At 38.9% G+C, this 13,389-nt stretch overlaps 1 protein-coding gene across 1 annotated transcript in view; it reads left to right on the forward strand.

Moving 5' to 3' along the window:
* The first annotated feature begins 1,238 nt into the window (after positions 1–1,238).
* The window catches only part of ELF2 (E74 like ETS transcription factor 2), a 33,167-nt gene continuing 21,016 nt past the window's right edge, over positions 1,239–13,389 (forward strand). The window contains exons 1-2 of the mRNA XM_027698846.1: positions 1,239–1,432; positions 2,422–2,587. Coding sequence (XP_027554647.1) covers positions 1,361–1,432; positions 2,422–2,587 — 238 coding nt within the window. The 5' untranslated portion in view covers positions 1,239–1,360. The remainder of the gene's footprint in view (positions 1,433–2,421; positions 2,588–13,389) is intronic.

The raw sequence follows: 13,389 nt of genomic DNA on the forward strand, positions 1-13,389 counted from the left end.
TCAATACCTTGGTAAATTAAAATTTTAAAACAATTTTTGCATAGTATTTTTTGTTGACTTTCTTGCTTAGTTGACATCCTGTTGGGGAGATCAACAATTGTAGTTTTTGCTAGTGCACCTAAGCTGTCATGCCCATAGGAAGTCCAGTTGCTCTGCATGAATCCAAACTAGTTTTTCCCTATATGTGCAAGATTAATTTAGTTTAAGCTGTCTGCTGTTTAAAAGCAGACTCATTGAGTTTGCCCACTAAAGTATTGATTATGATTATTTTTCCTCAGTATGTATTAGAAGATCGTGATTTCTTGCAGACCTCAGTGATTTTGCTACGTTTCTAAATGGATGGGTTTTATTAAAAATGTTGGGCTTCTGTTAAAAAGCATTGATCTCAGTGGAGTTACTTGCAAGGGTAATTGATAACAGGTTGGGTTCTTGTGCCTCACATGGAACATGGGCTTTCTGTTGTTCAGCTAAGGAGCTTTAGTTGCACCTTGAAGTAGTAAACTGCTCCTCATGACCCAAAGTTTATGAAAGGAGATTATTTGTCTCTTTCAAAGGCAGGCTATGAGTAATAGCAGTTGGTTAGAAACAAAGCACTCTAAAAAAAAAATTCACAAAGATGAAAGTTGTGTATCTTTGTAAGCTCAGTGAGTCCATGGTACACACAAATTGCAGCATTACAATGTGCAACTACATTTTTAGATTCATAAGAATTTCTTCTATAAAAGATGAACTGCTAGAATACTTTGTATTTCAAAGAAAACTGTAGGTTAGAAATTAGGTGTGTGTTTGAGATGTGTAATAAATATGCAGTGCTTTAAAAAGGCAGTACGTTTGAAAGCGTTTTGAAACTTTCTGAAATGACTATGAAACCAGTAAAGCAAAGAAGAAAATGTAATTAAAAAATAATCTGATCATTTGATATGAAAGCAATAACCTTAGAAAAGCTGCACTAACTGAAATGTATGTGTGTCTCAAAAAAATTAGTTAATATTTGACCTCAGTGAGAAATTAATGATTCTGGCTGAAATTGTGAAGAGCCAAGCTGAAATTGTATTCTCTTAGTGTGAAACTTGTGTGTCATTGTTAATTTCACCAAGGTCAGCACATTCTGTCCCATCTGTTGTGTTTGCTGATGTCCTGTTTTGATGTAGAGATATAACAAGCAATAGATTTCATAAACATTGGAAGATTTTTGGCTATAAATTATGCAAATAACTTAAAATTATTTTGTGTTTCAGCAGCCTCTGCCTAGCTGTTTAACAGCAGTGGATTGGGAATTCAAGCCTTTGATACCCTGAGGTTATCAGCATTACTGTCTTCAAGAGATAACAGCTCTCAAAGAATCTTCAGGGGATGCACCATGACATCAGCTGTGATTGACACTGGGGACCCTGGCCTGGAGTTTGACAGCAATGGAATCAAAACCCAAGAGGTTAGAAAAATAAATAGCATTTATTTACTATCAAACTTTGCACCTTTTATCTAAATTTGAAAGAAAAATTCACTGTAAACTTGCTGTGAAGACAAATGAAATGGATTTGAGATTGTTGTGTAAAGAGTAAGACAGCAGCCATTTTTCAAATGTCTTTTATTAGAAGATTTTGTTATCACAGAGAAGTGGAAGCAGTAAGTTTTGGAGTCTGCAGTACAACTGTAGACTTGGTTTACAAAATTACATTCCATACTAAGCATTTCTTTAAAGATCTCAGATGTGTCCTGAGGTATAGAACAAGTTGAGCAGAACAACACAAGGGCCTTTTTTAAAGTTAGCCAACCCAACATATTTGGTTGCATTTTTGCATTCTTATCAACAAATAATAAATATATTCTACTATCCTGTAGCTTTCAATAAATAGAATCTGGCAGGGTTCCACTTCTGCAACACTTTAACTGGTTAAATATGCTTTTACAGACATTTTGATCCTTAAATAAGTAGAGATAAGCATATGGGCTGTGAAGTAGTCAGTTCTGCTGTGATAGCTTATGTACTTAATCCAGAACATGGGTGTTCATGAGATACAGGTCAGGTGTAGGAATCTTACAGTACACACAAAAAGCCTTGATTACATTTCATCAAGCAGAGGGAGAAGAAACACTTCCCACAGCTGAATGACTTCATTAGAAAGCTCTTTTCCAATATCTTAAAGCTCTTTGTCTGATGCTTTAAATTTTAAGTGCTTAAAACCAGAAAATATCTCTGAGTTTGAGGGAGGTCCCTTTGATGGCTGATAAGCCATCTTTTATTCTTTTCATCTCTTGCTTTAGAAGAAAATTTCATTTAAAAATCTTTAAAATTATTATCATTATTCCATAAAATACGTAAGAGCATAAGAGGAAAAATATTGATGTAGAGTTCAATAGTGCAGTATTTAGAGCATTTTTTTTTCTTTTCTTCCCTTTTTTTTTTTTTCCTTTCTATAGGAAAATGAGCCAGTCTCTGAATTCCCAGCAGTGATTGTGGAGCCAGTTCCTAGTGCCAGACTAGAACAGGGTTACGCTGCTCAGGTCCTGGTTTATGATGACGAGACTTACCTGATGCAAGATGTAGCAGAGGAACAAGAAATTGAGACTGAAACTGTGGAAACAGGTAGACTTACTTAATTTTTTTTTTTCTTCCATGAGGTTTTAGTACTTTTAGAAGTCCCCTAGGAGTGTGACATTGTATTTACCCACGGGATGGAGATCCTGGCTTGAGTTCACATCTCTTCCCTCTCAACTTAGTTGTGCTCAGCTTGAGGGTGACAGGATTACCTTGGCGGGTAAAAACGTCACCTTGCATTCAGGATGCTGCAAACTGTGTACCCTCATGAGCAGGCAGATCTTCATTTATGTCTTTGTTACTTATGCAGGGAGTTAGCTAGACAGCTAAACTTGGAGTTTTTAAAAATCAGCTGAGCCAGGAAGCTTGTTAGAACTCAGTTTTTTAATGTGTCTGGGCCAAATACCTGCAGGGCAGCTGGCAGAATGGACTGTGTGGCTCAATTTACCCCATATTCCTGTCTGTCCCTTGCTATCCCACCTTTTTGATCCAAGAGTGGTTTTATTGCTGGTTGGATGGCAGGAGTATGTGGCTACAGGGGATAGAGTTGGATTTTATGGGCAAAAAGCCGATAGATTGAAATGAACTCATCTAGCTGGTAAAATATCAAGCTAGGGATGAAGCAAGGAGTAGAGCTTTGGGTTTAAAAGCTGAGCCAGTTAGTGCTAAGCACATACCTTTCTGTACACCCTCTCTCCAAAGAGCACCACTGGGAAGTCTGCACTTCCTGAGGGGCACCAAAGTCTGTTTAAAGTGTCTGAGGAAACAAAAGTTGTGCTGCTAGGGCTGCCTTATGACACCTGATTGCTGGGCTGCGATTCACAGGATCACAGAATATGCTCAGTTGGAAGGGACCCACAAGGATCACTGAGTCTGACCCTTAGCCCTGCACAGGACACCCCAAAAATCACACAGTGTGCCTGAGAGAATTGTCCAAACACCCCTTGAACTCTGTGAGGCTTGGTGCTGTGACTACTGCCCTGGGGAGCCTGTTCTAGTGCCCAATTACCCTCTGGGTGAAGAACCTTTTCCTGATATCCAACCTAAACCTCCCTTGACACAACTTCAGGCCATTCCCATGGATCCTATCACTGGTCACCGCAGAGGAGATCAGTGCCTGTCCCTCCTCTTGCTTTCTTGTGTTGCCTCTCATACTTGTTAAACTTCTTTAGCCATTTCAGTTTGCTAAGTTTGCAAGAAAACATAGCAAGGAGACCCTCAGCTGTTCTGTATTTTTGTTGGGTTAAATTTCTGCTGGATTACCAGAGTGTTGGTGTAGGGAGTACATAGAACTGCAACCAAAGGGAATCCAGGTCCTCTTGGGCACTCCATACTGAGCTGGTGAGACCCACATCACATGGGCAGCACACATTCCTATCCTGAGGCTGCCTAATGTAGAGTTGGAGTTTAAATTCATGATGTCAGGCAAGCAAAACAATGGTGAGAGACTCTTCTCTCAGCTGCTTACCTTGGCAGCCCAGTAACTCTGTGTGCATTCCCATCAGATTAGGCAAGTTTCAGTGCAGATTTCTCTGTAAACAGTGGATGCAACTGCTCATACATCCTTCTGAATTTGGACGTTATCCAAATGTTTGCACCACAGCAAAAATCACATGCATCAACTTCATAAGATGTGCATGAACTAATGATTCAGATTTTGGGACAATACTTATGACTCCAGTCTGCTGAAAAGTGTTTTGAATGAAATATGCTAATTAGAAGTTCAACAAATTAAAGAAAAGTTATGAAATATGTATTTTTTTAATTCTATTTTTTACTATGGTGAGAAACTTTTAAGATTAAGGTAAGTGAGAAGTGAATTTTAGAACTTAAACTTGTATTTGAAAACCTTTAAGAGCTTATACTTTGAAGGTTTTTGTATTCAGAAGTTGTTTTTTAAACATTAAATATGCTGTTTCTTGTAAGATTTTTGTAGATTAATGGCTTACAGGGCAACTGTTTCAGGATAAAGAGCTACTGCAAATGAATTCTTTCTGTGTTTAAGTATAATTTTATGGCCATAATAAATTGGTGGAAAGGACAATTAAAAACTTGTACCTCTTCTGTAGTAATATTTTTATTTAAGCTACTATTCAAAGAAATAGACATGTGGGTAACTTACAAGCCTTGATATTTGAAAGTATAGTCTTAAAATTTATGGAGCAGTTGATATGATAATTTGATGAGTTTGTGGCTGGAGATGTTAAGAGATGTGTCTTGACTGCATGTAGTTTGTTAGTGTTCTTTGTGTTCTTTTTTTTTTAATTTCACAGTTTGACATTAGTATGTCCTTAAAAATTTAGTATGTTTTAATAGTTTTGAGCTAAGAACTAGTAGGCACTAAAAAGCCAATGTACAGTGGAAGAGAAATTAAAATTAACGAAGATTTAAAAATTTATGAATGCACAGCAGTTCCCATGCTCCAGCTTTTCATTATTATTTGTATACTGTATAAAGCATTAATCCAGTGCAGTTTTCATGATGTAATTATACATGACAATGAGTTGTTGCACAGAACTTGTATCCAGTGTTGGTTTAGACTGTTTTGAGGGAGGCAGTCCTGTGGGGCACTTGTTTTGACCAACATGTTTTGGCATAGCCAGGAGTCTTTCTCAATTCATTGCTTATACAGAGAGGTGAGATGGGTGGAGAGAAAGTATTAAAACCCCAAGAAACATTCCCTGTGGTAATGCACCATTATTAGCAATGCCTTGCAGGACAGGGAATCTGAGTGAGTTGTTTAATTTTAAATTTCTTGGAGAAGAGAGGCTGGGCTGTGGGTAGGAAGCAATTTAATGTAGGAGAGGTGGCAACAGGTGCCATAGTAATTGTTAATGAGAAAGCAGGCTAAGGCAGTAAACAAAGTATAATGTTTTTTTAAAGAGCATAATTTTAGGGTGTTAATCTTCTGAAGTACATACTTTTATTATGCTAATGACCCTAATTTAGAGAGGTGCAACAATTTGATTTCTGTGCATCTTAGAAGAAAATTCTGTTATTGCTAAAGTAGTCTCAGTAGATTCTGCTTCATAAATGACAGAATTAATTGCTATAATAAATTCTGTTATTTGCTAAATGTATCATTGTTGCACGAAGAATGAGTAGACTTAATACCTTTTGTGGTTCTGGACTCTACAGACAGCATGGCAAATACTAAAAACTCAGAGTCTGGGCAGTATTTGAAAAGGACACCTATTCTCATAATATAATGTACACCCTTCGTCTGTATCTTTACTGCTGGCCATGGACATGATTTTTTTTCCTTTCTTGTGACAGTTCATTGGCACTTCCAATGACTTCTGATTTACATGCTTTATAGCATTGCAGCATACATGTTCCAAGAGCCTCGAGCTACTTTGCAGTTAATCTAAAGCTTTGTAATTTAAAATGTAGCCTTATTCTGGCCTTCAGAGATAGGGATCAGTACCCTTTGTGAAAAATGTAGTGGGGCAGCTCCTTAGGACGCTGAAGAGATGATTTGTGCTGTGCCTTGAATGGGTCTGTTTGTGGTTTGCTATTGCATGAATGGATTTGAGACTGTGTGGACTGTAAGGACAGTACTGAGCCAAGGGCAGAATCAGGACCTGTGATGTTGTTTTGTGTTAAAAAACTTCTTGCATTTATGAAACCACAATTCAAATAAAATATGCTATATTATTGTTATAAATACTGGTGAATTTTTAGCTAATTCTAGTGGAATGTGGGGGGTTTTGCCTATCAGACTCCTTCCAGCCTGTTTCCCACTAATCTATCTCGATTCATTAATCAAGGATCATTAATTATAATTAATCCTTTAACTGTAAAATTAATCCATTAACTATAAAAGTAAGACCCAAGAGTCTTTTAGCACACAAGAAGGACTTCATGGTTTAAGTTATGTTTTTATTCCAGAAGGAAAAAAATGCCTATCTGCTTGGAATAGAAAAATATTATGACAAAGGGTGCAACATACATATGTATGTTTTTCTAGAAAAACCAAAATGTAAGAAATTTGGTCTTTTCAGGTGACCCTCTGACATTCTTTGTGGAGGTAGTGAGTGCCTTTTGTAATGATTGAAAGGGAAGATATAAGCTTTAAGTTGACATAGTGTTTAAATTTCTTTCCCTGTTTGCATGATATTCTTGGGAGTGGTACCTTTAGATTATTGAGGACTGAGTTACAACCTTAAAATTTTGTTTACTGCACCAGTGACAGTGTTTGTATAATAAAAGAGACATCCTTCTTAACAAATTTTTAATAATATCCAAATTTTATTGGCTGTCATCTCCTGCATAGTTTTCTGTCCTTAAAGTAGTTAGGCCTTAAATTGTAAGATTTTTTCAGCAAAACCTTTGTAGTTTACATTACAGCAGAAGCTGCTGTCTTTAAAGAAGAGTCATTTTGAAATTAACAATTGCTACATTTGCAAAACCCATGTTATTGTTTATTCACAAATTTTGTTGAACAGTGGTAGCTATTAAGGAAATGTTGCTATAAGTACAGTAAAGCTTGATGCTTATGAGAGGTGTTCCAAAATCGTATTGCCTCTGTAGAACCCTGATGGAATTGATTTAGTGACTCTAACATCTTATATGAATAGTGTTTTTTCCCTTTTTTTTTATTAATCACCAAAGGAACCAGTACAGGTTTGGGATTTTTTTTTTCAGTCACAGCTTTAAGATGAGAGGAGGCAAACCTACTATGTTCACGAAGTCGAAATGTCATTAAATTTGTGAACTGTCACGAGGTTTTTTAATTTGATGTTCCATCAGAAATCCTCCTTGTGGTTCAAGTTGAAAAGTCTGGTTTAATTCTAAAAATATTATTGGCACAGGGAGGTGGAGAATCTGCATGAAAATAATGGGGATCTGAAAATGAGCCTTTGCAGGGTTATGATTTGATGGAAAAATGTTGGGCTACAAAGATCAGGAAGTTCAGTTGAAACTATCATGTAAATTGACAGCCATCCTTAAGGAGAGAGGAGGTTGAATCAACAGGGAGTTTAGGCTTATTCCTCTCCTAATTTAAACAAATGGATGAACAAAATAAATACTTTAAGGGAAATCTTTTAGAGAGCAAATTTCACATTACTACTTGCACACTTATCACCGTGGGAATCAGCTTTGCATATCTATGTCCAGTCTTCAGTTATTGCCTGTTCTTCGTTCTGCCTTTATATGTCTTCTCTTATTATAATTAAAACTGCTTCCTTCTAACATCCTTTATGTGAATTTGAACCCGTGAACTCTTGTTTCTCAGATAGGTTTTCATCAGTTAAATATCATGTACTAAGAACTCAGTATTAGATCTGGTTAGAATCTTACCTTTGAGTATGGCATGTGCATGTAAGGGATAAACAAAACAGTGTTATAATTCATTCTGTTCAGACATTATTTGATTAAACTCTTACAAAAAATGAGTTAACACAAGCATCTGCTGTACATTTTGTTAGTGCTGACGTATCCTGTTGACTGTACTTCATTTTCTTACACTGACAGCTCTGTGAGAATTTTACACATGGAGAGGGAGCAGTTTGTTTTAGAGGACCTTGCTGACTTAAAAAAACCCAAGATCAGTTTGGACATTCTAACAACTTGACTAAACTCTCATCTTAAGTTGGTAATGTCTTCATCGAAGTACTAACATGAAGCCTGTTAACTAGACAAAAGCAAGATAAAGCTTTGCTTGCTCTACTGCAAGAATTAGATGTCTCTAACACATGAATGGGTTAAGAGTTTGCCCTTTGAATGTGAGCTAATTTTATTTTTTCACACCATGCTGCTGCTTCATCCGTGTGAATCCTCACTCTGCCAAGAAATCCATGGCCTTTTTGCCAGTTAAATGCTGGTGACAGTGAGGAGAAGGATTCCCCTCTTAATTCATGTGCTGTTGTATAGTACTTGCAGCAGTTGCACTAAAGGCATATACATCTGTTCTCAGTAACATTCTTAATTCAGAAACAAAATTCAACTGCAACTTAAATTTTATGTCATATTTGCTGGTGTTTCCTTTTCTGAGAAATTAAGGAAAAGAGCTCTAGAATTGTGGATGATAGTATTTTAACATGACCATAACTGGTGTCCAGTTCTTTCTAGATTTCAGGTTTCTGCCTTGCTGCATTCAGTGGTCCATTCATTTCAGAAGAATGCTGCAAGATTAACTATTTTGTAATAAAGCCTAATTTAACTACACATTTCAGGAATAATTTTTATTTCCTGAGGCTGACGTGAGGCTAATTCAGTGACTTGCTGGTGTGGAGCTTTAAGGGTTGGACTTCAGATGTACAGATCCATGCTCCTCTAAACTCCCAACCCCAGCTGTAATTGTTAGTGAGAATTTGTAAGCTGTTACCATGAAGACTCAGCCACAACATTTTACTAATGAAGGCTGAAAAATTGTGTGGCTTCTACCTTGAAATTAGAATGCAGTATGGCAATGCCAAACCCATCGTGGTATGAGTGCACAAGAGTTACTGGTCTTTATTGATCAAAAATGTAGCAACAGACTTGAAAGTAATAATTTTTAAAGGTGATCTGCACATTAAAAGGGAGATTGTAGTTGACAACAAACTCTAGGATGACAGTAAAGCCACATGTGTTTGAGCAGGGCATTTAGTCCTTAGAAATGTTCAGTGGGACCCCTTTCCTCAATATTTCCTTGGCTCCTCCAGGAACATTTTGTGGTTATTTTGCTATTTGGCAATATTTTACCGTGGAATCCACAGTGGATGGTAATGATTATGCTGATCTGCTGATAAAGGTGACAGCTGCATCTTCTTGGATGTTTTCTGGAATTTAACAATTTTAATATTGTTAAAAATATTTCTTTGTATTGTTACCTTTGCAATGCAGTAATAGCTATCAACAGTTTGATAGCCTGCTGTTGAGGACAGCAACTACATCTGTAATTATCAGCTGTGAATTTCTTGAGGATCCTGGGCAAAACTGACCTTTCTGTAACTTTAAAATTTGTAGGTGGTTTGGGCACTCGGGACAGGACATGCCTGGACTTCTGAAATTATCTGAGGCTTTTTAGAGTGGTTGGCATTTCAGCATTGTTACTCTGTTATCATTTGCAATTTGTCATGTAGACTGCAAATACTACCCTCAGACAGATTGCCGTCTACCCTCCACTACTTACTTAAATGAAGTCAAACAAATCACCTCTGTAAGAATAAGCAACTGCTTTATAATAATTGCCTTTTCCCAGGGTAGGTCTTACTAGAATACAGCTGGCATCCTCTGTGGCTAAAAGGAATTAAATGCACGCAGGTTTTCCTTTCTGGTTAATCATTTACTGTTAGTGGAGGACAAAGGTGCCATTGGAAGGTTGCACTTTTAGCATTTCAAGTTACAATACTTGTGAAGTAGTTTTCCAAGAGAAACTACAGGCTATTATCAGGGAATATTTTCATCGTATTTGTGAGAACTGTGGGAAAGGCAGCTTTGCATAGGCAACTATGGGAGTGGAGACTACAATTCCTCCAGAGCCACTGAGTGCTCTACCATTCAAGGAGATGCTTAAGATAATTGATGATCCTATTCCAATCCACTTCTGCAAATCTGCTGGAACCTACCAGTTCTTCATATTCTGAATTTACATCTGCTGTCTTGGATGCATTTAATCACATCGAGCTGCTTTTCTTCAGCTGTCTTTCACTTTTTCAAAATAATCAGGATGAGCTTTATCTGGTGTATATTGCAAAGAAGTGACACATTTCCTTTAATGTGAACAAAGTTGTCCATATTAAACATTTTGACTTTTTTTGTCTGGCACTTGGTAAATGTAGATGTGATGAGCACGTAGGTCTATCTGGCTATCTTGACAGCTGAGCTTGTGGTTTAAAAAATTACAATAAAACTTAATCTTTGTATACTCTAACAGTAAAACAAACAAACCAACAAAAAATAGATTAATAAATATATTTCTGTCTGACAAAGACTGATGCTGTTGGGGATCTGTTCATCATATATTTTTTTCTGCTTTTTTCATGCCAGAGAAACATAAGTACATCTGCAATTTCCTGTGGCCCTGTTCCATTACAGTAAATATTTCTTGCTTCATTGGGCCACCCACTGAGTAGACTTTGTTAGCCTTCTGCCTAGAAAGGAGGCTTAAAAATAGGTTAAAAAGTTGTGTATGTTTACTTTTTCCCCTGTTGACTCTCTTTTTTCCCTGAAATAATAAGATTTTATTAGCATGACAAATTAATTAGCATTCAGTATGAAATACTAGAAATCATATAATTTAAACAGATGAAACTGCAGAACTTCCAGAGAAAGTTGCATTTCTCCTTAAAGGCATATATGTCTATATATGTAATACTATATAAGGTGTGCACAGATCAAAATGATCACTACATAGATTTGTTGTAGTTTTTTACATATTAATCTTGAAAGTGTCCAGGCTTGGACTCTTTTCAAGGGATTGGAACCCCTCAGGCATCCAGTGATATTCTCTCTACGTGAGATCAGAGAGAGCAAAGACTCAGAATACTGAGTGCAGCTGTTCAAGTCCATTTCTTCTGAGTTGGCAAACACTGTGCTAAATCTGTGCTTGCAGTAGTAAATAAATGCTGCCTAGAAAACTACTATTAAACCAAGAGCTTGATGTTTTATGCTCTTTTTCTCCTTTAATTTTGGACATGTGGTGTTTGTCAAGTTACATAGTGCACATTACTTGAATGCACTTATTCAAGGAGTCCACGTATCCCAGGCAAAAATTCATTGGATATGAGTCAAACACTTCAGTTTATGACTAAAAGTTGCAATCAGTAAACAATGCTCACTGAATTACATGGCAATCATTAAAGGAAAAAACTATGAAGGCACCTTTTCCAAAGTATGGAAGTGTGAACTCCTATTGACACAGGTCTGGATCTTCAAGGGTATTTAGTGTCTCAGTGCACCTTTTGATCTGGATCTAAACAGGCAAACTTTTAAACTGTATTTTACTGCTGTGGGCTAAATGGCTTGAAGTATGGGTAAATTACAATTTTTAGCAACAGTAGGTACGTGGGACAAAGTGACAGGAGTACGTGGTTATTGCAGTACTCTGTATTTAAGCTGAACTTACGGTGTTGCTAAACTACACTGGGTGAGGTTTCCACTTCAATTTGAGGATGTTTTAATGAAGGACTATTAAGTTTTATTGCACATTTAAGTGTGCGCCTACTTGAAATGACTTTCCTTGTCCTTGGGCTTGTCTCCACTAGGAAAATTTCTGCTGGAGGATACAGCAGAGTCCCCTAGTGGAAATATGCTGACGGAAGGAATTCTTGCTAGCACTGGTGCTGCACCTCTCTGAATAACAAAAGCTGACAGGAGCACTCTGCTTTTGGCAAAGCTGGATCTGCATGAGAGCTTTTTGCCATCACAGCTGGATACTTGCCTTTTTTGTCCATGCTTCTGGTTGGGAAGAGCTCGGCTGGCAAAACTTTAGCACAGAGCTACCCTTAGATAGGTCTTTAATGTGAAAATGAATGAGGTCGCTTGGAGATCTTGCTTATCTGACGGTGATGAAGAAATTTAATTCCTTACAGCCAGGAATGGATGAATGAAGTCTACAAAATGCCTGAATTTTTATTTGTGTGTTATAAATATTGTAAATAAATACAGTAATTAAAACGTATCCTAAAAAGCCTTGGGCAGTGTAGTGTTAGGAGTATGATTTGTCAAAAGTTTGAAGCACTGAATTTACCAGCTGGAGGTGATTTATGCTGGATACTATTTTGTGATTTCTGTGGTGGGGAAAAATGCTTCTGAATTGTTGCTTGTGATCTAGGTCCTAGGACTACTAAAACTAGAGAGGGAAAGAGGTTCTGTATTGTCAGGTTGCAGCTGGTGACCTTCACCTGCTTTTAATGGAGCTGTGGTGTACCTGGAAGGAAGGAATTCTCTTTAGGCAGGTGTTTGCTTGATCCTTGGCTTAACAATATGGGCCTATTCAGGTGCGTGTGGTGTTAATGAAGGAATTCCTACGTGTAATCTCCATGCATAGCTCCCTGTTGGACATGCTTTGCTTTTCTTGGGGTAGCTGCTCTTTGCATGCAGCTCTGAAGTTTTACCCTGGGAGTGATGAGCACAGGGAATGGACAGGCACATGGGGAGGGTGCATTCTCCTGACTGGTGTCTGTCCAGCTGCAGCACTCCAGAGGCCTGGCAGGGAATGCTGTGGTGTCACTGAAAGCAGGTGTTCTTCAGATGGGAGAGCACAAACCCCTAAAAAAAGCAGCAATAGTGTTTTTTTAAATATATTTTTAAATTAAGAAAGCAATGTAACTTTCCCCCCCCAAATCTGCTCAGGGGCTGGGTTTCACGAAGGATTGACAGGGCCTATAGCTAACTGGAAAAGGCACCTAAAGTTCCCTTGGAATCAGCCCTGCTGCTATTCAGGAGACGAGGTGGATTGTGGATTGCAGGAGAGGAGGACTGAGGCTGTCTGGCGAATTGTTACTGAACGTAGGGACTCGCCAAGGAGAAAACTTGTTCCTGCGTCAGTGGGGACTGTCAGGCTTATCCTGGTCCTCGAGGCACGTCGGTGCCGGTGTGCGGGGGCTGCGTGGAGGCGGACGGGAAGCGCCGGGAGGGGCCGCGCTGCGCCCTGACCCGCTGTGTCCGTGCCCGCGGGTGCCTGCGGGCCGGGGCGGGCGGGCAGGCGCTGCCCGCGGCCCGTGTGGGCCGGCGGTGCCCGGGGGCTCCCCCTTCCCGCGGGCGGCCCCGCTCTGCTGCCGCTGCGGCGGCGGGAGCCGGCGCGGCACTTCCTGTGTGGGGCGGGCGGCGGAAGGATCGCGCGCGCGCCGCCCCGCAGGAAGCGCTCTCGCCGCCGCCGCCGCGCGCCGTGGCGGTGACCGCTCCGCCCGCGCCGCGGG

Source organism: Neopelma chrysocephalum, unplaced genomic scaffold (genome assembly GCF_003984885.1).
Source record: "Neopelma chrysocephalum unplaced genomic scaffold, ASM398488v2 Primary Assembly neopelma1_133, whole genome shotgun sequence".
NCBI classification, from domain to species: Eukaryota; Metazoa; Chordata; class Aves; order Passeriformes; family Pipridae; genus Neopelma; species Neopelma chrysocephalum.